Source organism: Elephas maximus, chromosome 3 (genome assembly GCF_024166365.1).
Source record: "Elephas maximus indicus isolate mEleMax1 chromosome 3, mEleMax1 primary haplotype, whole genome shotgun sequence".
NCBI classification, from domain to species: Eukaryota; Metazoa; Chordata; class Mammalia; order Proboscidea; family Elephantidae; genus Elephas; species Elephas maximus.
Genome location: NC_064821.1, coordinates 72,306,613 through 72,334,375, shown reverse-complemented (window position 1 = coordinate 72,334,375; position 27,763 = coordinate 72,306,613). Strand labels below are relative to the sequence as shown.

General features: G+C 45.1%; 2 protein-coding genes across 4 annotated transcripts in view; one reads left to right on the top strand and one right to left on the bottom strand.

Annotated features, from left to right (window-relative positions):
• The first annotated feature begins 1,189 nt into the window (after positions 1-1,189).
• Positions 1,190-9,859, top strand: FABP3 (fatty acid binding protein 3). 2 transcript variants are annotated; one of them, XM_049878558.1, is made up of 4 exons: positions 1,190-1,463; positions 5,901-6,073; positions 7,961-8,062; positions 9,491-9,859. In XM_049878558.1, exons 1-4 carry the CDS (start codon positions 1,391-1,393, stop codon positions 9,542-9,544), a joined length of 402 nt encoding a protein of 133 aa, XP_049734515.1. In that variant the 5' UTR covers positions 1,190-1,390; the 3' UTR covers positions 9,545-9,859. The 2 variants fall into 2 exon arrangements, with proteins under 2 accessions (XP_049734515.1, XP_049734514.1); XM_049878557.1 differs by lacking the exon at positions 9,491-9,859 and having other exon boundaries at positions 7,961-8,325.
• A 588-nt stretch (positions 9,860-10,447) lies between these two features.
• ZCCHC17 (zinc finger CCHC-type containing 17) overlaps positions 10,448-27,763 on the bottom strand; it is a 92,391-nt gene continuing 75,075 nt past the window's right edge. For both annotated transcript variants that reach the window (XM_049878554.1, XM_049878555.1), the window contains one exon: positions 10,448-11,394. In XM_049878554.1, the coding sequence (XP_049734511.1) occupies positions 11,233-11,394 (162 nt within the window). In that variant the 3' untranslated portion in view covers positions 10,448-11,232. The remainder of the gene's footprint in view (positions 11,395-27,763) is intronic.

Below are 27,763 nucleotides of genomic sequence, written 5' to 3'. Positions count from 1 at the left end.
AGCTACAGACTGCATCTCATTTACGGTTGTCCCTCCATGGCCTCAACCAGGGCTCAGCACAAAACAGGTGCTTAATAATACCTCAGTTTCCTCAGGAGCCCTGATGGCCCAGTGGTTAAGTATTCAACTGCTAACTGAAAGGTTGGTGGCTTGAACCCACCAGCTACTCTTCCGGAGAAAGATGTGCCAGTCTGCTTCTGTAAAGATTACAGCCTTGGAAACCCTGTGGGACAGTTCTACCCTGTCCTATAGGGTAACCATGAGTTGCAACCAACTGGATAGCAATGGGTTTGACTTGAGTTTTCCTCATCTCAACACACCTAATTCATTGACTTTAACAGTTCAATCAGACAATGTACTTAAAGCCCTCATAGTGCAATAAGCACTCCGTATAAAGTGGGTCTTATTTTTATTAAGAGTCTGTCCTATACTGTGTGAAACAACTCTTTAAAGTTCTAGTAAAGTGCAGGCTCACTTGTGAATGCTCCTGTGCAGAGGTCAGAGAACGGGCCGTGGGGAGAGCGGAGCTGGTTGAGGGAAAAGAATTTCTGAGGGTTTGGGAGAGGGAACAACCTGAACAGGAGCTCCGCTAAGTACCTGGAGGTCAAAAAAACTTGGAACACTTGGAGGGGCAGGTGGGGTGCTGGACTGCGCTGCAAAAAAGCACCCGCAGGAGACATTCCTCAGGGAGGGGCGAGCACGTGTGGGGCGGGGAGGAGGAGAAGGGTTACACTTTGGCCCAGAGGAGGTGGAGGGACAGGGGCAGTGGCAGGCGAGCGCGGGCTCTGGAGCCAGCTAGACCAGGCTTGCAATCTGGACGCCAATTAACTTCCTCCTCCTCACTCCTTGTGGCCCTGTCCGTTCCCCTCTGCTCCTCACGTATAAAATGAGGACAATGGTGCCTGCCACCAGAGCTCTCCCTGGCCGGGGCATCCACCCAAGGGCAAGTTTCCTTTCTCCTCTAGCCTCTCATCTCTGCTCGGGCCCCAAGCACGGGGAGGCACTGGAGGGCAGATGTCCGTGGCTTGCGCCCTACCTCCCGGGAACCGTGCCCCCAGCCGCTTCCTTCTCAGATTCAGACGAGCGCCTGGAGGCTAGGGACGGGAGCAGGTCCTACCAGGCGCAGATGCTGACGCACGCGAGCGAGGCGCCACGTCCCGGCCACCTCCCCCCCTCCTCCCCCCAGGCAGGCAGGAGGCTGGGCGCCTAGCCCCTGCTAGCGCGCGCCGGCCTCAGGCTTCCTATTTCGGGAGCCGGGGGCGTGGGTCACGTCTACATCACGTGATGTAAGGGCTATTTAAAGCGCCACCTGGGGCAGGGAGCTGCCGGTCCGGGGTCCTCGCACGCCTGCTGTCTTGTCGCTTCTCCCCCTGCGTAGCCCAGTCTCACCATGGTGGAAGCCTTTGTAGGCACCTGGAAGCTAGTGGATAGCAAGAATTTCGATGACTACATGAAGTCGCTCGGTGAGCGGGGCTCGGGATGCTGAGCTAAGGAGGGGCTGGAGGCTCCTGCCCTAGGTGCTGTCCTGCGCGCCGGCTGCATCCCTCCTGGTAAAGGCTGGGAAGTAGGGGGACGCGAACGTAGCAACCCGGGGCGGGACATGCAGGGGACTTTTGGAAGGGCGCTTCCATGGTCTGAACCACGGAGAGGGACACCCAGCTAGCAAGGAGGCAGATAATGCTAGTCCAAATGGGAGCACGGAGGCGCTTTCCAGGAAGAGGGGTATATGCTCTGGAGGCGGGAAGGGGATTTGGATCAAAGGAGAGCATTAACGGCATCAGGTGGGAGGCTAGCTAGGGGAGAAAAACAGGGCCACGGGTTGTTTAGGAATTGTGGCTCAATGGTTAAGAACTTGGCTGCTAACCAAAAGGTCGGCAGTTTGAATACACCAGCCACTCTTTATAAATGCCGTGGGGCAGTTTTTCTGTCCTATACGTTCTGTTTGAGTCGGAATTGACTCCACGGCAGTGGGTTTTGGCTTTTGGTGAGCACCAGCCAGGATGGGGCGGCGGGGTGGACAGGGATTAGAGCATAGCCTAAAGTAGGACTTGCCTAGGAGGGAAACGGAGCGGAGAACGTGAATCAGATGTGGGAAGAGGTGAGATAGGGGCTGCCCGGATTAGCAACAATCCCTGCCCCTCCATGTTGGGCTGGGGAAAGGACTGTCCACGTAGAATGCCGTCTTTCTCACCAGTTAGTCTCTGACCTTGTGCAGTGGTGTGTAACCAGGCTTTACCAGTGCTCGGTGGTACAAATACTGACCACGAACTTCTTCAGCCTCAGGGCTTTATTGGGAAGCTGTTGCACCGCTGACTGTGCAGGCTGCAGCAAGACAGGGGCTTTATGAGCGCTTAAAAGCTAGGAAACACACGTGCCGCCAATTAGTCTTTATGGGGTTTGTATGAAGTGTCTGAATTTTTAATAAGAAAAACAAATTTTTTTAAATTTTGTTTCATATATGTACTAATAAGACCCCGGTGGTGATTCTGGGGCATAATTAGTGGAACCTCATATGTACCACTAAACACTTAGGGTATACTTGGGGTGGGGGGGGCAAGAAAAAAAATCTGTACTACCTACCAAAAACTCACTCATGATTCCACATGTTCCCATTAGTGAACACACACGGTATCGACAAAAAATTCAAAGCAGAAAATACTTGGGTCACCAAAGGGTTAATCACTGTCAGTGAGCTTAGTGCTAGGGCGGGGCAAGAGGGCTGCTCACCAGCTGGGCATATCTTACCTCCCAAGACTCAGCACTCCTTAAAAAAAAAAAACAAAAACCATTGTCTTTGAGTTGATTCCAACTCATGGTAACTCCATGTGTCAGAGTACAACTATGCTCCACAGGGTTTTCAATGGCTGATTTTTAGTCTGCAGATGGCCAGGCCTTTATTCCAAGGCTTCCCTGGGTGGACTCAAACTTCTAACCTTTCAATTAGCAGTCAAGTGCATAAACCATTTGCACCACTCAGGGCCTCCGGGCACCCCTTGCAGAGAAGTGGAGAAGACCTTTGGTCTTGTGGGGTGTAGCAGAGGGTCCCAGAGCAAGGTCATGCCCTATTAAAGGTAGGGAGGGCCTAGGAGGGTGGGGATAGCTGTGTGGTGTTAGGGATGGGTAAGAATAAAGATTCAAAGAATCTTACAAAGGTGAGAACCTTGGAGATCTTCCATACCTTGCCTAGTTCAACAGATGGGGAAAGGGGGGTCCAGAGAAAGCATACATAGCAATTCTACAACACAGCTGATGTGAAAACCTAGGTTTCTAGAGCTGTAATCCAGAGCTCTTCCCACTACTCTATAGGCTCTGGAAATGGGAGATTTGCTTAGTCCTTTGACCTCAACCTTTCCCCTCCAGATTTGGGCTTAGATGGAGAGGGAGATATTTTTTCTCCAAAGTTCCCTGCTATGAGATTAGTCTACACCCTCAGGCTGGGACAGGGGAAACCAGAGGAGTGTTCAGTCAAGAGCTGGGCTCCATGCCTTCCTCCCAAGGCAGAAGGCTGGATTGTGGCAGATACCCAGAGAAGTGGGGGAGGTCCACTTCTGGCACCTTTCAACTCTGCTCCTAACCCTTTTATGAAAAAGAGCCCATGAGTGTTGGCTCTTGAGGCCAAAGCTCTGAACTGCCCCTACCCTATGCTGGGCACTATGCCCAGTGACTCCAGCCATTCTTGGAGAAGAAGGGGGGGGGGGGGCCGGGCAGCTGTTGGGAAGGCTGGAATAACCAGGTTTACTTCCTCCTCCCAAAGATTCCCATAGCAGACATCTGGACCAAAGAGTAGAGTCCTAAATGGGACTGCAACATCCTTACCACTCTTGTTCCCTTATTAGGTCCTAACTTGGGTTAGGGAACAGGTCTCCCTAAAATCCTACTGCCTTTGGGCAGCTCGTATTAGGAGACTGAGACTCCATCCAGCCTGCTCTTCTCACTGTACAGAAACCTGAGGCCCAGTGGGGATAAAGACCCTCCTCACCTCTCAGTAAACAGCATTAGCTTCGTTTCTAAAAGAAACCGGCTCTTCCCTAGTCTCCTTAACTGTCATTCCAGTTACTTTCTCTTGGCTCAGTTGCACACTTACCCCACAGTAGTTCCCCTCCTCAAACACTCCGCACCTCTGGGTGAGTCCTAAGCAAGCAGAGCTCCCAGTGTAGCCCAAGGGCTTGCTTTGTGCTGTGTGTGTGACTGGCCTGGGGTGAGGCCCAGTGCCTCATAGGCCAGGCAGAGTGTGGGGGCATCAGCCCTTGCCCCTCTTGCTTTAGACCATGGGATTAGGGGGCAAAGAGGCCCAGCCTGGCACCAGCAACTGCAGGCACACCTGGTGGCCTTGGTGCCTGGGCTGAGTGTGTCCTGGAGGCAGAATGGCCCAGAAGAATAATGAACACTGTGGAGCCAGTTAATCCTAGATTCAAATCCAGGTTTGACTTTGGGCAAGTTAGTTCATTCTCTGAGCCTCATTTGTAAAATGGAGATAATAAAACCTACCTTTCCTGGCTGTTGGATAGAACAGATTAGACAGAGATGGTGACAGCCTTTCTCTGAAGTCCCCACCTATGAGATTATCCTCAACCCCCAGGCTGGTACAGGAGAAACCAGAATGGTTTTCATGATCAGAGCTGGCTGCTGGTAAAATGTGCCAGGCACATTTGGGGATTTTACACACACCACTTTATCACACTGGGCTGCTTCCTGCCTCATCTTTGTCTTGGAGAATGGCTCAGCATAGGCTGCGGGGAACAGAGGGACAGGGCAGTCATGAGAGGTTAGTGGCAAAAGGACAGATGTCCACAGAAGCCACAACCTGAAGGGGTGAAGGCTTTGCTTAAAAGCTCTTTCTACCTCACTTGCTGGCAGGACACTTAGGACTTTGCCCAGCTCCCAGGGAAGCCATGCTTGGGTCAGGATGGGAGTCCTCACAGGGTATTAGACTAGAAGGTAGAAGACTAGGATTTGAGTCCTGGCCACGCCCACTGACAATACCACCTTTGGCTTCTTCTAAACCTGTACAATGTGACAAACAGTCCCTTTCTACCTACCTTCCAAATAATGGATGAGAGGAGGCTTTGAAAATGCATTGTTGCCAGGTCTAGGGGGACAGGAGTACCAGTTCTCCTTAGGTTTCAGGCTGAATACTTCCCAAAGTCAAAATTTCTTGTTCCTAAGGCTTTGGTAGGCTGAGTCCACATTCCTCTTCCTTCCTTAGCCTGTGATTTGAAAGTTGCTCAGGTACCCTAGAAGGAAGCCCTGCACTCCAGCCTTGGGAGGCGGTACAGCTGAGCAGCTAAGTGGGCTTTAGAGTCAAACAATTCTGGGTTTGCATCCCAGATATGTGACTCTGGGCTTCAATGCTATCTCAGTTCTTGCATCTGTAAAATGGAGATAACCCTTCAGGGAGGCTGGAAGGATTGAAGGAGATAATGTACAGTTCTTAGCACACAGAAAGCATTCAATAAATGATAACCAAAACCAAACCCACTGCCCTCGAGTTGATTCCGACTCATAGCGACCCTGTAGGACAGAGTAGAACTGCCCCTAGAGTTTCCAAGGAGCGCCTGGCGGATTTGAACTGCCAACCTTTTGGTTAGCAGCTGTAGCACTTAACCACTACGCCACCAGGGTTTCCTTCAACAGATGACAGCGTATTCTAATCCCAGCTCTGCCTCTGACTTGCTGTGGCATGTCTAAAGTTTCCCATCTGTCTAATGGGATCAATAGTATCTGTTCACTGCACACAGCAAAGAGGAAGACTGAATTAAGAAAACGGCCATGCAAAGCCTCTGAAAGCTAGTTCTCCTCTTCCCTCTTCTCCACACGCAAGCCTAAGAGTTGCTTCTTGAGTTTCTTGTACCTGCCTCCCCTCTCCAGCTCATATACCTGTAATCTTCCCCTTTTCTCAGGTGTGGGTTTTGCTACCAGGCAGGTAGCTAACATGACCAAGCCTACCACAATCATCGAAGTGAATGGGGACACCATCATCTTAAAGACACAGAGTACCTTCAAGAGCACGGAGATCAGCTTCAAGCTGGGAGTGGAGTTTGATGAGACAACAGCAGATGACAGGAAGGTCAAGGTGAGTCAGGGTAAAGGGCACTGAGGTACAGGGTGCTAGGACCCTGAGGACAACAGGCTGGTTTGGTAGCTTTGACTAGCTGTCATTGCACCCTGAGGGGCAGGCTGTTATAGGCAATTAAAGTAAAGCAAGGTTCATAAAACCTGTGCAGGGCTGGAATGTCCCAGGAGCTAAATGCATGTTAGTTCTTCTATTTTCCTCCCTTACTTCTCAGGGAGCATCCACTAGCTGCCTCTGGGAGTGCCAGGGCAAAAATCTTAGCCTTGAGGGCAGCACAGAGCCAAGATGTTCTTCTGACCTCAGTGTCAACTACAGCTCCAGCTGGGTGACCTTGTGCAAGGCATGCAATAGCTCTGGGTTTCTGTCCCCTTCCGTACATAGATGGGAGAGTTACATGGTTATGGCTGTGACCTGGAATGCTTTGGGAACAATGCCCAGAAATCAGAGCCCTCTACTTAGTGACAAGGTCATCCTGGCCTCCAGCAGCAAAGGAGGCAGCTAGGGACAAGAGGTTGAGACCTACTCAAATGCTTCATCTTCTCCAACCCCCAACTCCTGGGCTTGACCAATGACCTTGAACAAGTTCTGTTGCTGCAAGCGGACAGGCAGGAGGAGCTATGAGGTTCTAGGATGGGGCATTCACATTTTCTTGGGTGTTTGCAGTGTCTTCTCACCAAGCCTTAAGCCCTCAGCGTCAGGGCTCTGTCAAGCTGCTGTGGCTCTGTCTGTCTTGGCAGCTTGCCTCAGGCTTCCTAGCCCTGGGCCAGGCATAGGAGGGCGAGAACTAAGGGGATCTGACCCCTACAGGGTATCCCTACAGCAGTATCCTTCCCACCTTCACCCTGTCACCCTCTTAGCTGTTTCCTCTTCCTCCAAGCTGTCCCAGGAAGGACAAAGGAGGGTCTGGTCTTCTTGTAGAGAAACAGGAGCTGGAGCCCAGCCCAGGATCACATAGGAGCCTGGCAGCCGGCTTTGGATAAGGTGGCTGTCTCAATACATTCGCCTACCTCCCTGGCCTTGCCCACCTTCTTGAGAGGCAAGAACTCCAGTTAAATCCAATAGTAGTCCTAGGGCACCCAGGCCAAAAGCAGTCTGTAACACAGACACAGACACAGACACACACACACACACAAAACCTCCTTCTCAGATTCTCCTATTGAATCCTGCCCAGTCAGGGTCCTATAGGCTGGCCCCCCAATTCACAGAGAAGAAATGCCTGGGAGAGCTGCCAATTGAGAACCAGCAGATGCAGGCTGGAAGAGCCCAGGGACTGAGCGTGCTTTTGACCTTGGGAAGTGGAACACTTCAAGAGCACCCAGTCCTGGGACCCTACAATTGCTTCCCATTTGTCAGCTGAAAGGGTCAAATGATGTGGATGTAGAAAAGGGGTGGGAAGTCAAAATTTCCAATACGTCTCATCACCAGGGGTGTGACTGTTAGATATTATGTGGTAACCACAAGGCCAGAGAGAGATACTCAGGACTACTACTCCTCAGCCAGTAGTCCAGGGACATAGACTGATACATGCCCTCTGTATCTTAGAGGAGCTGGGGCATCTCTTAGACTACAAGATAACTGCCCATCTCAAAGGCTGGTGGTGCTTTTCAGAGCCAGACTGCCTGGCTCCAGCATACTGCCTGCCTCTCCCTTACTCTGCCAATACCTTAAAGCCCTCCCCTACCCCATCTAGGCAATAGTGGAGCAAAGACTGGAGATGAACTAGACATCCTGCAGGCTAGGATGGAGGCAGGTTGCCTGAGTTCTGATCCCAGCGCCACCTCTGGTTTTGGTCAGAGGCTGCGTCCTCTGAGGTCCCAGTGACCAGAACCCATCCTGCCCCCAATCCCGGCCGAGGTCACAAATCAGGTCTCTACTGTCTTTCTACAGTCTACTGTGACGCTGGATGGAGGCAAACTTGTCCACGTACAGAAGTGGGATGGGCAAGAGACGACACTTGTGCGGGAACTAAGCGATGGGAAACTCATCCTGGTAAGATGGGCAACTTCAGCACCTTACCTAACTGGTTACTACTACACTGCCCCTTCAGCCAAGCCTGTTTTAAAAAGCCAAGATCCTCCTCTGGGAATGATGGAACTAGGAAAGTGAAGGATTAGGTGGGAATTTTCTGTATAGTAGCTTTACAGCAGCTCTGTAGTAGCTCAAATCTCAGCTTACAGGCTGCATGACCTTGGACAAGTCAACGTCTCGGGGTCTAACTATAAAGTGAGTATTAATATTACTAACCTTGTAGGCTGCTGGGAGGTCTGAAGGAGATAGCATATGTATAGCACAAAGCACCAGCGTGCTGGGAGGAATACAGTAGATACTTGCTCCATAGCGTAAGTTTCCTCCTTCTATGTTGCCCCTTTGCCTCCACCCCAGGGAGAGAGAAAGCAGGGCCAAATCTGACCCCAGGCCCTCTACACGAGGCTCCCCTCTCCTATCACAGCACTCCCTTCATTTCTCCTCCCAGGACTGCACTGACACATGCAAGGCCTTTGGGCAGGGACAAGGCTAGTGACGGATCCTCTAGATGACAGTGCAGTCCTCTCTACCTCATCTCAGCCCCACCTCCTCTGCACTTACCATGTACCAGCCTATTGCAAGTACCTCACTACCGGGTAGGAAGTGACACAACCAGGCCAGCAAATCTGTCTTTTCAGAGATCATACTGAAGACTTCACCCAGAGAATGTAGCCTTGACTGACACCTCCAGACCCAGGGACAGAAATATCAGCCACCTGTGGTCTCTGCCTCCTAACTCTGTGAGGCGTCATGTTTTTGCCTTGGCATTTTAACTTCAGACCTTGGGTCAGTGTACGAAGCTAACTGTTTTACTGAACTCACGAGGGGAAGGCGTCTCTGCAGGGTTAGGAATGAGAGACAAGATACAGGAATGCAGGTCTGAATACTGGGAATTGGACTATATTCTTCCAGGAAGTGGTAAGGCCACGGGTCTAGCTCTAAGAAGCCAGACTGGATGTTCGGTGCTAGAGCTCTGGCCATGGCACTACCCTAAGCTAGGGGAAGAAGGAACGGACCGTTAGTGGTCTAGCACAGCCCTTTCCCAAGAGTCTCTAGACATTTTTATTCACCTATTTGTCTACCATGTGCCAGGTGCTGTCTTAAGCACCAAGGATGAAGGAAGCTGAATGGTACAAGGCAAAGAGTGTGAACTCTGGGATCTTGACCAAGTTACTTCCTCTTTCAAGGCTCATTTTTCCAAATCTCTAAAATGAGAATTATAATACCTATCCTAAAGACTTGGTATACGGATAAGAAAAAATATATGTAAAGAACCTGGCACATAATAAGTACTCAATCAACGAAGGTTTTTATGATGAAGGTAGAGGGCTTTCTCCATCAGAATGGAGAGTGCCCCCACCTCTACCCTAACCTAACTGTCTCTCCTTCCAGACGCTCACCCATGGCAGTGTGGTCTGCACTCGCACCTACGAGAAAGAGGCATGAGCCTGCCCACTCCTCCACGGACTGCTCTGCCAATCGGCTACCACTGGACTCAGCACCAGATTGCCTCATTTTTTTCCCTTTGGCATTTTGTATAAATCCACTTTGGGGAATTCTTCTGGGACCACCCTGGTTCTGGTTCCCATTGTGTATGCTTTTTTTTTTTATTTTTTAACTGTATCCAAAGGGTACTCTGAGGTCAATAAAGCAAAGCCCAAGGGCACCCAATTGCCTTTTGCCTTTGGTGACATGAGTCTGGAAGTCTGTTTCCCCTGTAAGTCAGCCCATGGACAGAAATGACTGTCTGAAGATCACACAGAAACACTGGATGAGAGACTGGAATGGACAGTCTCAGGGACAGTGGTAGTCAGCGATCACCTTATGCATTCAGTAATAAAACATCTGTACCTACACCTTACCTTTACACTGCCCCCCATGGTCAGATGAGCTAGCCCAACCTGGAAAACTTGGTGCGAGAGCCTTCCCAGTGCATCTATCCCACACAGAATGCTCTTGGAGCTGGGCAGTTTTCTTTTTCTATGGAATGCTTTGGTCTGTCCCTTTCTAGAACTCAGACTGTGGACATCATATCCAGGCTTGTGCCATGGCAGTGGAAGAAAATGACCACTGGCCAAGATGACTGCTGAGCTCTGGCCTATGCCTCAGGCCAGTACTCTTGGTTATAAATTCTTGCTGGTTCTCTACTCAACTCTGGGGGGATGAGGTCATCTGATCGTTAGAGAGAAGGGCTTATAAGTGATGTCCCAAGAAGGCTGTGACCTGCTAGTGCACCTGGCTCTGTACTTGAGCTGGGCCTCTCTCCAACATATAAAGTATCATATTAAATGTTTCTCGACTAATGCAAGCTCAGTGACTTTAAGTTTGTAAGTTACCCAGGAAGAGGGATTAAAGGAATAAGAACTTTTAGTAAGTTGAAAACCAAACACATTTCCATCAAATGCCAGGAATTTAAGCAGAGACCTGAAGTGGAACTGACTGACTTGCACAGTAGTAAATACACAGTAGAGCAATGATCTTGGCTTGGGCTGTCTGGTTCAGTGGTCTGGCAGAATGTCACACACAGGCTCAGTCACTGTAAACTATCATTTTCTGGCTGTGGCCAACGGCTGGCACTTGTACAGAGTAGAGCCATGTTACAGAGAATGAAGGAAGTGAGCACCACTTCTTACCATGCTCTCCCTCATGCTTCCAGTCTCTCTCTGCCCCCATGCTGGAGGCAACAAGGATCACCCACCAATCAACCCAGGACAGACCAGCAGGGAGCGGCTGATTACTCTGTTCTTCTCTGACTACAGCCAGACTCAACCTCCACAGCAGTACCTGTGGCTCTAGCCTGGGCTCCTATATAGGAATCCAGCTCTGGCAGTTGCAGCTGGAGAGGGCAATGGGATCTCCTGCTGAATGATGTTAGGTGAGTGCATGGGTGAGCTGCAGAGGTCACTTGCGAAGGGACCAGGAGTGATAAGGAAATAACTCATTCAGGCAGCTACTATTGACATCTAACTCCCAACCATGCCTGCTACATGAGGGGAAGCCATCTCCCATGGGAGAGAAGAAAATGGGGTGGGAGACCTTTTTCTCACTACTGAGCCTTTTCAGGACCAAAGGCTTCAAGGGACAAAGCTCTTGGTTCCTTATTCTCTCAACCACCCCCTCCACTCTTTCCACTCTCACTCCTTGTGCTTCTTCTTATGCTTCTTTTTCTTCTTCTTCTTCTTTGCTGCCTTGCTGTCTTTTGATGTATGTCTTGCCCTCTTGCCTGTTTCACTCTCAGAGTCTGTGCTGTCAGAGTCAGATGACTTCCTGTCTCTATGTTTCTTTTTCTTCTTTTCCTGAAAAGAAAATTTAAAAACTAAACACTAGCATGAGTATTTTCTTTAAAAAATCATGACATGTAATCAATACAGGACTACTTAAATTATAAGACATTTTTATAATGGGCTAAAACAGTTATTAAAAAAAAATAAGTACTGACAAGAAAAAATGGCCAATTAAAAGCCTGTGAGCAGCCATCTAAGATACTCTACTGTCCACCCCTTTGGGAGCTAGGGAGAATGGAGAAAACTAAAGACACAAGGGAAAAGATTAGTCCAAAGGACTAATGAACTACATCTACCACGGCCTCCACCAGACTGAGTCCAGTACAACTAGATAGTGCCCGGCTACCACCACTGACGGCTGTGACAGGGATCACAATAGAGGGTCCTGCACAGAGCTGGAGAAAAATGTAGGACAAAATTCTAACTCACAAAAAAAGACCGGACTTACTGGCCTGACAAGAGACTGAAGAAACCCCGTGAGTATGGCCCCCAGATACCCTTCTAGCTCAGTAATGAAGTCACTCCTGAAGTTCACCCTTCAGCCAAAGATTAGACAGGCCCATAAAACAAAATGAGACTAAATGGGCACACCAGCCCAGGGGCAAGGACTAGAAGGCAGGAGGGGACAGAGAAGCTGGTAATGGGGAACCCAAGGTCGAGAAGCGAGAGTGCTGAGATGTCATAGGTTTGTTAATCAATGTCGTAAAACAATATGTGTACTGTTTCACGAGAAGCCATTTTGTTCTGTAAACCTTCATCTAAAGTACAATTAAAAATATATATATATATATATCTCCCCCAAAGTCTTCTTTAAACCAAACAGTAGTTTAGCTTAATTAGTAAAGAATGTCTGCTTTGAGTATTGTGCTCTTTTAAAGCACTATCTACGTGGGATTAACCTGACAACAACAACTTGAAAGGTCAGATAGGAAGCTTAGGGGACAGTGAGTTCATGTTAATGGGAGGAGGAACAATTTGGAAAAGGAGGATGAGAATGGTTGCACAACTTGAAGAATGTAATTAATGTCACTGAATTGTACATGTAGAAATTGTTGAACTGGTGTTTGTATATTTTCAACAACAAAAGTAAATAAAAAAAATTATTAAAAAAAAAAATGGCCAAAATAAGTGAAAGAATCAAGCCATAGTATAGTATGATTGTAGACCCTGGTATGCTCAGTGTCTACACACACACACACACACACACACAGAGACAGAGACAGGAACAACAATGAAGGAAACCCTCAATGAGATGGAATGAACACAACAGCTACAACAGTGGACTCAGACATCCCCACGATTATGAACATGGTTTGACCAGGCAATGTTGCACTGTGTTATACATAAGGTGGCCGTGAGTTGGAGCTGGCTCAAAGACATAACGATAATATATATAAATACATAGGTACACACATATAATGTGGTGTATATAAATATTTATACGCACCTGTATATAATATATACAGAAAACATGGGAAAGGACACAGAGCAAACTGGTAACAAGTGTTACCTCTAGGGAATGAACTGAATGGGCAAGGACAAGGGTTTTCCCTTTTACTTTATATAATTCTGTCCAGTTTGATTTAGAAAAAAAAGGAAAAATCATCCATTACTTTCATTTTTAAAAAACAGGATAGTAAAGCTCAAAGTAGCCCTTGGAGATCACCTAGTCTACCTAGAGAGTGCCCCACATGCCCAAAGTCACAAAACAAGAGTGACAGATATAGGACTCCTGACTGCCAGCCTGATTTCTATGAACACTCTGTTGCCAAGGAAAACAATTGCTGCCATGAATTAATGAGCTTCTACCTGCTAGCCTTGAATATTGATCACCTCTAACCTTTACAACAACTTCACAAGGTTATGAAGATGAAGAAGAAATCTCAGAAAGAACTTTTGCAAAACTATCAGTGGGCAACTAGAGTTTGGACTCCAGCATCTAGACTCTAAGCAGGGGTCTCTCCATGACACCATGCTACCAAAGTGACATTATAAACCCATACAAAGTATGAGAGACAGGTCCTCAGGCTTCTATGGAGTGTCAGGACAATTTTCAGCCACTGCATAAGCCTTTTCTTTGAATTCCAAGTATCTATATTGGCTCAATAAGGTTTCTAGGACAAGGGAAAGATGACCAGAAGAAAAGAGCTGAAGAGGGTGAGGCTCCTGTTCCTCTTATGGGTTTCCTCCCAGCATCCTAAAAGCTGTCAGTTTGCCCAAATGATACACCAGGTCTCAGGAGCCAGCTGTAAGAAATGGTGGAAAGAGCAGAATCAGGCGTCTGAGAGACCTAGATTTGAGTTCTGGCTCTACTACTTACTATTCTGTAACCTTGGGTAAGTCATTTCACTTCACCAAAGCTTAGTCTCCTCAAATATAAAATGAGAATAATATGGCTGTGGCGAGGATGTAATGAGACAGTGTAAGTTATATTCAGTGAAATGCACGTATCTGGTACCTATTATTTTTTTCTAAATCATTGCTCTGCCTTTGGGGACTCAGAAAGCAAGGAGGCCTGGAAAGTGTGCTCCTTGAGTATTGCTAATGAACCAGAGGCCCCAGCTTTGCAAATTCACACGCTCTCGGTGTTCTGCCACTGAACTGCCTTTACCACAGTAAAGCAGAAAATAACATTTCCCTCTTACAGATGAACACACTGTGGCTTTGGGAAGTCGAGAGCCACCTGTCCCAGATCACACAGGCTGGGTTGGGACCTGAATGTAGATCACGTGATTGGAAATCTCCTAAGTTTTCCTCTGTAGCACACAGGAGGCTTCATAGCATGGTGGTCAGAACAACTTTGGAATAAGACAGAATTAAGTTCAAATTACAGATTGCCACTTACTAGCTTGAATAACACAAGTCACTCAACTTTTTTGAACCTCAGTTTTCTTTTGAATAAAATGAGAATGATAAATACCTTCTTCTAAGGACACAATGAAGATTAAACAAGCACTAACTATAGTACCTGATATATGGTATAGATACTCTGTGGTAGCTGGAAGTATTATCCTCTCATTTCACAGAAATCTGAATTTCTGAATGTCTAAGAGACTAGTCAACTATCTACAACAGATGAGTCAAAGTTCTGAGGGGAGATTAAAGCAAATTATTTCCCAGGGTCTCCAAGGGAGCAGAGAGAAGGAGAAAAGCTTCCTAGACCCACATTACCACGATGTAGAAATCATGGCCAAGAGGGCCTGAGAGCTGGCAAAACAATGGTTTGGCCTACGTTGCTGCACCTTCCTGGATGGTAAGACCATGAAAGCCCACAACAGGAAATCACCAGGTTCTGCCCTTTAGGTGGCGTAGAGTCCTGGGAAAGTTAAGTAAGCAAATGTAGAGTCTGGCACCAATTTCCTCCAAGCCTGACCTAGCCTGGGTAAACAAATGAGGGAGGAGAGTAATAACACTTCTATACATCCAGATACAGGCTTACATTTTACAAAGCTTTCCGCATCCCTTATTTTGTTACTATAAAAATAATCACTTGAGAACCCTGGCACGCTGGAAGGTGATCTCTAGCTATCAAGGAGGACTTGGGGGGATATGGCCTTCTCCTGGACATCAATTTTGATGCAAAAGCTCTTTTACAGCCTGAACCCAAGAAAAACCAATCCTCCGGCAGGTGGCGTCACTTTCAATTTATGTCTAGCCTTAAGCTAGAGAACAATGAACAATTGCTTCAGAAGTTGCAGTTCCAGAAACTTGGGGTGAGGGGAGAAGAGAGGTAGATGAAGACCCAGAAGAAACTGGTTGTATGGTCCCTCGACTGCACTCATGAAGGAAGTGGGACAGAAGATAAAGGGCAAAAACATGACCCAGGGATCGAGTTAATGGTGAAGAGACCACGATGGACATGGAAGAGAAGCCATCGTTCAAAGGCCTGCAAGTCTTCTCTCAGAGGAAATCACATAGCCCTTGCTACAGGTGCCAGCCCATCCATTTTCTCTCTAGTTCCAAAACAGGGCAGAGCAGCCCACCCACTCACCCGCTGCCATCGAGTTGATTCCGACTCCTAGCGACCCTTTAAGAGCAGCCCAGTGTGGGAGAAAAACAAAAATGAGAAGGGGAATAACAGTAGCTAACATTTATTGAGTACTTAATTTGCTAGATGCTTGGCTAGGCACTTGGCATAGTTACCTCATCTAACCTTCAAAACAAATCTAAAAATAGGCATAATTATCCCTCTATTTTCAGGGAAAAAAGCTGTAACCTCAGAGAGATGAAGTGACTTGCCCAAGATCACACATTAAGTAAGTAACAGAACTTTGGTTTGACTCAGGCTGAGTTACACAAGAGATGCTTTTTAAAACCCTGTGTTATAGCACCTACCTACCTTAGCACTTTGCAACAAAAGGCACAGATCTGGCTAGACAGAAATCAGGCAAGCAAGCAAGCATAGGTTCACTCAGTCTCAAAAAGTCTTGAATCTCTAGGATGAATGTTGGGAAGTGGGACAGAAGGTGATTCCTGGCTAGAACTTGCCTTAAGGTGCTAGCATGCTATAACTTGGAAAGCAGAGGATAGGACCAGAAGAAAAAAGGTTTATCAATCAACTCTCAAATATTTACTGAACTTTATGGCTACAAAGCACTTTGGAGCACCGTAGTTACATACAATGTTGCCTAGGAGATAAAGAGAACACACAGATTCTTAATATAATTCAGACAGACGGAGAGCACATACTAGTGCAAAGCACAATGCAGGTGCTGGTGGATGTAAAGTAAACACACTCGGTAGTGGAGCCTGGCACCACCCCCTCCCAACCTGAGTCAACCTCGTTAAACAAGGCAAAGAATAGCTCCTTATAATCACACAGTACATTCATTCAACAAATATTTACTGAGTACATTCTATAAGCCAGGAATATCATTAATTAATTTGTCTCACACTAATTAAGTGAGATCAGAAATCAGGGATCACGAGCCTTCAAGGAACAAATTATCTAGTCAGGGAAAAAGACTAATGAACATACTAGGCAGTCCATGTATGTGGTGTAAGAAAAGTACAAAAAAAGTGCCATGGACACACAAGGGAAAGAAATCAATTATGTCCAAGGAATTGGAGGATGGCTTCCTCTCTCTAGGTAGGAACCAGATAGAGTTCTTTAGACAATGGGGCAGAGTCACAGCCCTGCATCCAAGAAATGACTGTTCTTGTCATTGCTATTCTCGTTCTCATGTATATGGTACAGCAGAGAACAACTGCAGTAGTCACATTAAAAGGGGAAAATGATACACTGATCACATGTAGCTAAACTTCACTATAATCGGTGGTCAGCCTGATCCTCGAGGCACATGCTTCTTCCTCACAATATACCAATGATTCAAGAAGACCCATGATGGCATACAACAAATGAAAGAGGTCAGCAAAGAACAGACCACAAATTCATAGTAAGATTATCCAGGTCTTCACAGCAAAAACCTTTACTCCTATTTGATATCCCATTTCCATTCACGACATAGTTTCCTCTCTTTCTAATTATGCCCAGTAAAAATGACTTGCAATTTTCAGATACTAGGACAAAAACTGTCACAGGTACTGAATAGGCATACGGAACTAAACCAATGCATTCTAAATTTCCGGATAAGGTCATACATTCAATACATGTATGTTTGATGAAAAGAGGTGGGGGTTCAAGGTAGGACGATCTCTTACTTTTGCTGCTGTTCCTTTGGTACTACCCACCAGCAGCAGGAGCAGCAGAAGTCAGTCCTTATTAACTCCATAGCTGAGACCAGGTTTCACTGAGTGAAGAAACCCAAGGAACTACAGCTAGAAGTGGAGTAGTTAGTGACGACCTATTCTGCACCAGGCATTATTTGGAACAGGTGACATCCTTCCTCTATCCTGGGCCATTTCCTGGCTCTAAGATATGCCATCTGCTCCTGTCTTAAAGGCCCTGCATTATCCATTCTCTTCCATACCATACCACAGAAAAAAGCAGGACAACAAAACTCACTTATGTAAGAAGCAGAGGTGAGAGACTAACAGCCTCAGTTTCTCACTTTCCACTCAGAAAAAGTGAGTGATGTGTAAGTAGCCCAGCTATACTTCATTTCCTATCTTGGATGCTTGTAAGATCCTATCAAAAAACCTGTCACCATCAAGCCAATTCTGACTCATAGTCGCCCCAGAGGACAGAGTAGAAATGCTCCACAGGGTTTCTAAGAAGTGGCTGGTGGATTTGAACTGCTAAACTTTTGGTTAGCAGCCAAGCTCTTAGCCACTGTGCCACCAGGGCTCCAAGAGATACTATAAGCCCCTTTTTATTTGTGCTAGTTCAAGTGAGTTTCTGTCCTTTGCTATCACTTATACCTTGGCTGCTTATCTTTCTTTACTTACTATTAGCTGCTTGAGTGTAGGTGCTTCGACCTTTATTTCATGTGAGTAGCCTATCACGTGAGCCTTCCACATGCCAAGAATTCCTGCTACCCACTGACCGACTTGGTAGCATGGACGGCTGAAGGCATTCCCCTTCAGATGAAGCTACTCAGTTCTACACCTGACTCCTAGAGCTGACTAGTGATGGGATACATGTCTGAATCTATCTGGTGGCAGATGTCTGCCACTCTCACAATAATCCAAAAAATCTATCTCAGGTAAGATTTTCTACTGTTAAGGAAAGCCAACCTCCTATTTGAATTGAAGATGTAGAGGCTGAAAGGAAACAGACTAGAGGCCTGGAGTCTTGATTTACGGTTGTGAACAGAAACAGATAAATGGATGATGTCATATGGCTGGTAAGAGTAGCTAGTGACAAAGCAAAAATTGGCAAAGAAGTGACCGAGTGGGCCCTAAGAAGTCCAGCACCTACCACAATGCTAGATACATACAAATGCATTCAATGCATATTTGTTGGCTAACTAAATAATTTTGTCGTACTGTGGTGGCCTGCCTGTTGCTGTGGTACTGGAAGCTTTGCCACTGGTATTTCAAAGACCAGCAGGGTCACCCTTGGTAGACAGGGTTCAGCTGAACTTCCAGACTAAGACAGACTAGGAAGAAGGACCTGGCAGTCTACTTCTGAAAAAACTGGCCAGGGAAAACCTTATGAACAGCAGCGGAACATTGTCTGATATAGTGCCAAAAGATGGGCCCCTCAGGTTGGAAGACACTCAAAATATGACTGAAGAATAGCTGCCTCCTCAAAGTAGAGTTGACCTTAGCAACGTGGAGTCAAACTGTCGAGACCCTCCTTTGCTGATGTGGCATGATACAAAATGAGAAGAAACAGCTGCAAACATTTAATAATCAGAACATAGAAGGTACCAAGTATGAACCTAGGAAAATTGGAAATTGTCAAAAATGAAATGGAACACATAAACATCAATATCCTAGGCATTAGAGAACTAAAATGAACTGGTAATGGCCATTTTGAATTGGACAATCATATGGTCTACTATGCTGTGAATGACAAATTGAAAAGGAATGGTATCGCATTCACTGTCAAAAAGAACATTCCAAGATCTATCCTGAAGTACAATGTTCTCAGTGACAGGATAATAGCCATATGCCTACAAGGAAGACCAGTTAATATGACTATTATTCAAATTTACCCACCAACCACTAATGCCAAAGATGAAGAAATCGAATATTTCTACCAACTTCTGCAGTCTGAAATAGATCAAACAACCAAGATGCATTGATAATTACTGGTGATTGGAATGTGAGAGTTGGAAACAAAGAAGGATTGGTAGTTGGAAAATATGGTCTTGGTGACAGAAACCATGCCAGAGATCACATGACAGGATTCTGCAAGACCAACAACTTCTTCACTGCAAATGTCTTTTTTGCAACAACGATGATATACATGGACATCACTGGATGAAATACACAGGATCAACTACACCCGTAGAAAGAGATGGTAGAAATGTTCAATATCATCAGTCAAAACAAGGCCAGGGGCCGACTGTGGAACAGATTATCAACTGCACATATGAAAGTTCAAGTTGGAATTGAAGAAAATTAGAACAAGTCCATGACAGCCAAAGTATGGCCCTCAGTACATCCCACCTATATTTAGAGACCATCTCAAGAATTTTTTTTTTTTTTTCTAGATTTGATGCATCGATCACTAATGACCGAAGACCAGATAAGTTGTGGAAAGACATCAAGGACATCATACATGAAGAAAGCAAGAGGGCATTAAAAAAGACAGGAAAGGAAAAAAAAGACTAAAATGGATGTCGGAAGAGACTCTGAAAGTTGTGCTTGAACTTAGAGTAGCTAAAGTGAAAGGAAGAAATGATGAAGTAAAAGAGCTGAACAGAAGATTTCAAAGGGCTCCTCAAGAAGACAAAGTATTACAATGAAATGTGAAAAGACCTCGAGTTAGACAACCGAAAGGGAAGAAAACACTCAGCATTTCTCAAGCTGAAAGAACTGAAGAAAAAATTCAAGCCTCAAGCTGCAATACTGAAGGATTCTATGGGGAAAATATTAAACAATGCAGGAAGCATCAAAAGAAGATGGAAAGAATACCCAGAGTCACTGTACCAAAAATAATTCATCAAAGTTAAACCATTTCAGGAGGTAGCACATGATCAAGGCCCAATGGTATTAAAGGAAGAGGTTTAAGTTGCACACTGAAGGTAGGGGAGAAAAACAAGGCTCCAGGAACTGATGGAATACCAATTCGGATGTTTCAACAAACAGATGAAGCACTGGAAGTGCTCACTCATCTCTGCCAAGAAATTTGGAAGACAGCCTCCTGGCCAACCTACTGGAAGAGATCCATATTTTTCCCTATTTCGAAGAAAGGTGATCCAACAGAATGCTGAAATTATCGAACAATATCATTAATATCACATACAAGTAAAATTTTGCTGAAAATCACTTAAAAGCAGTTGCAGCAGTACATCTACAGAGAACTGCCAGAAATTCAGGCCAGATTCAGAAGAGGATGTGGAAGCAGCAATGTACATTGCTGATCTGAGAAGGATCTTGGCTGAAAGGAGAGAATACCAGAAAGATGTTTACCTGTGCTTTATTGACTATGCAAAGGCATTCGACTGTGTGGATCATGACAAATTATGGATAACATTGCTAAGAATGGGAATTCTAGAACATTTAATTGTGCTCATGAGGAACCTGTGCATAGATCAAGAGGTAGTTGTTCGAACAGAACAAAGGTATACTTCATGATTTAAAGTCAGAAAAGGTGTGCGTCAGGGTTGTATCCTTTCACTATACTTATTCAATCTGTATGCTGAGCAAATAATCTGAGAAGCTAGACTATATGAAGAAGAATGGGACATCAGGATTGGAGAAACACTCGTTAACAACCTGAGATACGCAGATGACACAGTCTTGCTTGCTGAAAGTGAAAGGGACTTGAAGCACTTATTGAAGATGAAAACACTATAGCCTTCAGTATGGATTACAACTCAACATAAAAAAAAAATCCTCACAACTGGACTAATAAGTAATTTCACGATAAATGGAGAAAATACTAAAGTTGTCAAGGATTTCATTTTACTTGGATCTACAATCAATGCCCGTGGAAGCAGTAGGCAAGAAATCAAAGGACACATTGTATTTCAAAGGACACATTGTAAATCTGCTGCAGAAGACCTCTTTAAAGTGTTAAAAAGCAAAGATGTCCCTTTAAGGCCTAAGGTCTGCCTGACCCAAGCTATGGTGTTTTCAATCACCTCATATGCATGTGAAAGCTGGACAATGAGTAAGGAAGATCAAAGATGAACTGATGCTGTTGAACTGTGGTGTTGGTGAAAAATGTGGGTTATGTCATGGACCGCTAGGGGCATTGAACAGATGTGTCTTGGAAGAAGTACAGCCAAAACACTCCTTGGAGGCAAGGATTGCCAAGACTTCGTCTCACATACTTTGGATATGTTATCAGGAGGGAGCAGTCCCTGGAGAAGGGCATCATGCTTGGTAAAGTAGAGGGTCAAGAAAAAAGAGGAAGACCCTCAACGAGATGGATTGACACACTGGCTTCAACAATGGACTCAAGCATAACAAGGGTAAGGACGGCACAGGACTGGGCAGTGTTTTGTTTTGTCGTACACAGGGTTGGTATGAGTCAGAACCGACTCAATTGCACCTAACAATAACAACTGTAGATAAAAGGAGCCCTGGTGGTGCAGTGGTTAAATGCTCAGCCGTTAACCGAAAGGTCAGCGGTTTGAACCCACCCACCACTCCGAGGAAGAAAGATGTGGCAGTCTGCTTCCCTAAAAATTACAGCCTTGGAAACCCACAGGGCAGTTCTACTCTGTCCTATAGGGCTGCTATGAGTCAGAATCGACACGAGAGCACCTAACAATAGTAGATAGATAGAAAACTATCCCAGAGTAATAGTTTCAATAATATTTTCAAATATGGAAAAATCTATAAAGATAACCACAGAATTATTATTTATAATATATTTTTTAAAAGAAACAAACTCAATGTCCAACAATAACTAAATGATTAGGTGGTAATCACAATAGTAATAAAAACCAAACTCACTGCCGTTGAGTTGAATTCTGACTCACAGTGACCCACCCTACAGGACAGAGTAAAACTGCCTCAAAGGGTTTCCAAAGCTGTAATCTTTATGGAAGCAAACTAACACATCTCTCTCCCGTGGAGTGGCTTGTGGGTTTGAACCACTGACCTTTTGGTTAGCAGCTAAGCACTCAACCACTGTGCCATCAGGGCTCCTGTAATAGTAATAGCTACCATTTACTGAGTGCTTGTTATGGTTGGTTGCCATCAAGTTGATTCCAACTCATCGTGATTCCATGTGTGCAGAGTAGAACTGCTCCACAGGGTTCTTAAAGCTCTGAACTTTCAGGAGCAGATTGCCAGGCCTGTCTTCCAAGGCACTTCTTAGTGGGTTTGAACTGCCAACCTTTTGGCTAATAGTTGAGGCTTAACTGTTTGTACTACCCAAGGATTCCTGGGTGAGTTATTCCTTCCCTTGTTTGATGAGGTTGAGTACTTATTATGTGCCAAATTCTGTACTTGAACCCAGTCTCTCTGACCACAAAGCATCTGCTCTTAGCCAGCAGTTACTAGTAGCTGACATTCACTGGGCCTTTACTGCATGCCAGGCCCTGTTCTCAGTTTACATGCATCACCTCACTACAACAACCTTATGAGGTAGATGCTTGCTATCTCTATTTTACAAAGAGGGAAACAGAGACTCAGAGAAGTTTAGTAACTGGCCGAGGTTCCCATAGTAAGGAGGTGGCAGAGCTGAGATAGAAACCTAGGTTGTCCAACTCCACAGCCATTTCTTACACACCCTCTACTACACCCAAAAGAACAATTCCTTAGCACTCACTGATAGAATAGAGTGCCCTGGGTGAGAGCCCAATATACTAAATAGGGTAATCAGGAAAGGCTTCTCTGAAAAAGTGACCTCTGAGCAAAGACCTAGAGTAAGGTGACAGATTCGATGTGGTGGATGAGGAAAAGAAAGGAGTCAAGGATCACTCCTAGGATTTTGGCTTGGGCACCCGGGTGAATCCACTCACTGAGGAGTTGTTTTAGGAAGAAAAATCAATTGCGTGTTAAGCTTCAGAAGCTAATTAGACAACCAGATGGAGATGTCAAGTAGTATGATATCTAAATCTGGAGTTCGAGAGAAAGTCAGAGATAATAATAGAGATTTGGACAAAAATATACTTAACATATAGATTGTATTTAAAACTGTGGGAGGTAATCAGATTACCTAGGAAGAAGGCAGATATAGAAGAGAAGGGAGTCTAAGAAGGCCCTGGAGCACTCCGACATTAAAGCAGAGGTAGGAAACCAACAATGCAGAGAAGTAGGCAGCGGGGTAAAGAAGGCACTTGAAAAAAAATCCGATGCCCAGATCTAGGCCCTGTGGATCCAGTACCCAAAGAGGGGGGCAAATATGTATTTTTTAAAACTTCCTAGGCTAGTTCAATATTCTGAAGGTAAGTGAGAAATGTGAGGAGATAAGCAGCACAGTAACAGTGGGAGTGGGAGGGAGGGCAAGAATTTTGAGATACTTAAAAAGTTTCTGTCATAGGTTGAATTCAGGCAGCTAAAAGATACATGAGGAAATGCGCACGTTCATTAGCCATTAGAGAAATGCAAATCAAAACTACAATGAGATACCACCTCACTCCAACAAGGCTAACTTTAATCCAAAAAAGAGAAAACAGTAAATGTTGGAGAGGTTGTGGAGAGACTGGAACACTTACACACTGCTGGTGGGAGTGTTAAATGGTACAGCCACTTTGGATATCGATTTAACGCCTCCTTAAAAAGCCAGAAATAGAAGTACCATACGATCCAGCACTCCCACTCCTTGGAATATATCCTAGAGAAATAAGAGCCTTTACACGAACAGATATATACACACCCATGTTCACTGCAGTACTATTCACAATAGCAAAAAGATGGAAACAACCTAAGTGCCCATCAGTGGACAAATGGATAAATAAATTATGGTATATTCATACAATGGAATACTATGCAATGATAAAGAAGAACAATGAATCCACAAAACACCTTATAACATGAATGAATCTGGAAAGCATTATGCTGAATGAAATTAGTCAGTCGCAAAAGGACAAATATTGTATGAGACCACTCTTATAAGAACTCGAGAAGAGGTTTAAGCACAGGAGAAAACATTCTTTTTGATGGTTATGGGGATAGGGAGGGAGTGAGAGGTATTCACTAACTAGATAGTAGAAAAGAATCATCTTAGGTGAAGGGAAGGACAACATACAATACAGGAGAAGTCAGCACAAGTGGACTAATCCAAACGCTAAGAAGTCACCTGAATACAACCAAACATTTCGAGGGACAGAGTAGCAGGGGCAGGGGGCTGGGGACCATGGTTTCAGGGGACATCTAGGTCAATTGGCATAACAAAGTTTATTAAGAAAATGTTTTGCATACCACTTTGGTGAGTGGAGTCTGGGGTGTTAAAAGCTAGCGAGCGGCCATCTAAGATGCATCAATTGGTCCCAACCCACTGGAGCAAAGGAGAATGAAGATCACCAAAGACACAAGGAAAATATTACCCCAAGAGACAGAAAGGGTCACATAAACCAGAAATTCCATCAGCCTGAGACCAGAAGAACTAGATGGTGCCTGGCTACCACCAATGACTGCCCTGATAGGGAACACAATGGAGAGCTCCTGATGGAGCAAGAGAAAAGTGGGATGTAAAACTCAAGTTCTAATAAAAAGACCAGACTTAATGGTCTGAGACTGGAGGAGCCCCAGAAGACGTGGCTCCCGGACTCTCTGTTAACCCAGAACTAAAACCATTCACAAAGCCAACTCCTCAGGCAAAGATTAGACTGGAGTACAAGACAAAAAATGATATTCATGAAACAATGAGATTCCATCTCACTCCAACAAGGCTGGCATTAATCCAAAAAACACAAAATGATAAATGCTGGAGAGGTTGTGGAAAGACTGGAACACTTACACACTGCTGGTGGGAATGTAAAATGGTACAACCACTTTGGAAGCTGATTTGGCGCTTCCTTAGAAAGCCAGAAATAGAACCCACTCTTTGGAATATATCCTGGAGAAATAACAGCCTTTACATGAACAGATATATGCACACCCATGTTCACTGCAGCACTGTTCACAATAGCAAAAAGATGGAAGCAACCAAGGTGCCCATCAATGGATGAATGGATAAATAAATTATGGTATATTCACACAATGGAACACTACGCATTGATAAAGAACAATGATGAATCTGTGAAACATTTCATAACATGGAGGAATCTGGAAGGCATACTGAGTGAAATTAGTCAGTTGCAAAAGGACAAATACTGTATGAGACCACTATTTTAAGAACCCAAGAAACAGTTTAAATAGAGAGGAAAATACCCTTTGATGGTTATGACAGTGGGGAGGGAGGGAGGAAGGGAGAGGGGTATTCATTAATTAGATAGTAGATAAGAACTATTTTAGGAGAAGGGAAAGGCAACACACAATACAGGAGAGGTCAGCACAACCAGACTAAACCAAAAGCAGAGAAGTTTCCTGAATAAACCAAACACTCTGAAGGCAAGAGTAGCAGGGGCAGGGGTTTGGGGACCATGGTTTCAGGGGACATCTAGGTCAACTGGCATAATGAAATCTGTTAAGAAAACATTCTGCATCTCACTTTGGAGAGTGACATCTGGGGTCTTAAATGCTAGCGAGCAGCCATCTAAGATGCATCAACTGGTCTCAACTCACCTGAAGCATAGGAGGATGAAGAACACCAAAGACACAAGGTAATTATGAGCCCAAGAGACAGAAAGGGCCACATAAACCAGAGACTACATCAGCCTGAGACCAGAAGAACTAGATGGTGCCCAGCTACAACCGATGACTGCCCTGATAGGGAACACAACAAAGAACCCCTGAAGGAGCAGGAGAGCAGTGGGATGCAGACCTGAAATTCATGTAAAAAGACCAGACTTAATGGTCTGACTGAGACTAGAAGGCCCCCGGAGGCCATGGTCCCCAGACCTTCTGTTAGCCCAAGACTGGAACCATTCCCAAAGCCAACTCTTCAGACAGAGATTGGACTAGACTACAAGACAGAAAATGATACTGGTGAGGAGTGAGCTTCTTGGCTCAAGTAGACACATGAGACTGTGCAGGTAGCTCCTGTGTGGAAGGGAGATGAGAAGGCAGAGGGCGACAGAAGTTGGCTGAATGGACACGGGGAATACAGGCTGGAGAGTAGGAATGTGCTGTCTCATTAGGGGGAAAGCAGCTAGGAGTACATAGCAAGGTGTGTTTATGTTTTTGTATGAGAGACTGACTTGATTTATAAACTTTCACTTAAAGCACAATAAAAAAAAAAAAAAGATATTCGTGAAGAGTGTGCTTCTTAGCTCAAGTAGATACATGAGACTAAACGGGCAGCTCCTGCCCGGAGACGAGATGAGATGGCAGAAAGGGACAGGAGCTGGTTGAATGGACATGGGAAATCTGGGGTGGAAAGGAAGAATGTGCCGTCACATTATAGAGAGAGCAACTAGGGTCACATAACAATGTGTGTCTGATTTTTGTATGAGAAACTAACTTGTGCTGTAAACTTTCACTAAAGCACCAAACAAAAAAAAAAAAAAAACCACACCAGCTCAGGCACTGGTTGAAGGGGGGAAAAAAAAAGTTACCATCATGGGTTGAACTGTGTCCTCCAAAGATATGTGTCAACTTGGCTGGGTCATGATTCCCATTACTGTATGATTGTCACCATCTGATGGGATTCCCCTGCATTGTAAGTCCTATCATCATTATGATGTAATGAGATAGATTAGTGGCAGTTATACTGATGAGATCTACAAGATCAGATAGTGTATTAAGTCAATCTCTTTTGAGATATAAAAGACAGAAACGAGCAGACAAATATGGTGACCTCATACCACCAAGAAAGCAGTGCCAGGAGTGGAGCGTGTCCTCTGGACCTGAGGTTCCTGTGCTGAGATGCCTCCAGACCAAGGGAATACTGACAACAATGACATTCCTCCAGAACCAACAGAGAGAGAAAGCCTTCCCCTGGAGCCGGCACCCTGAATTTGGACTTTTAGCCTACTGGGCTGTGACAGAATAAACTTTTCTTTGTTAAAGCCATCCACTTGTGGTATTTCTGTTATAGCAGCACTAGATGACCAAGACAGTTACTGACAGGACTTGGTGACTGACTAGATATGAAATGGAAAGCAGAGAAAAAAAAAAAAAAAAAGTCATATTGGTTTCTTTACTGGGAGACTGGGAGGGTGTTGGTGCCATTAAAACAAGTTCAATAGAAATGAGGATAGAAACAGGGTCTTGGTGGTGGTTGTTTTTACGGTGTGTTGGGGTGGAGGTGCTGAAGAAGACATAATAGTCTTGACAGCCAACACTGATTATGGTAAGGACTTATTTTTCAGTGCTTTTATATATATTTTTCGGAGCTGGGCATCTCAAAATCACTCTTATCATAACCACAAGAATCTCACTTTGAAAATTAAGAAACTGAACTTAGCCTAAATTCATACTGCTGGTAAAAAAAAAAAAAAAAAAAAAAACTGCTGGTAAGTAGCATAAAAGAGCTTCAAACTAGGTTTGTTTAACTCTGAGCCAATGTTTGAGGTACCTGTGGGATACTACGTAAGGATGTAGACGTCACCAAGGGAGCTAAAGTCTAAGGAGGGAGATGATCACCCAGGGAGAAAATATCAATCAGTAAATAAATCAATAGATCAATAAACCATTATTCATATACTCGGTTAATTCTTATAATGGTGCAATGAGCCTTTTTTCTCACCTATAAATGAAGACAACACTTAATTTGTAGGCAATGCCCAGTAAGAGTAACGACCTCATCTTGGTCTTTGTATTCCTAGGTTTGCACAATGCCTGGTAAAAATGACCATTCAACAGA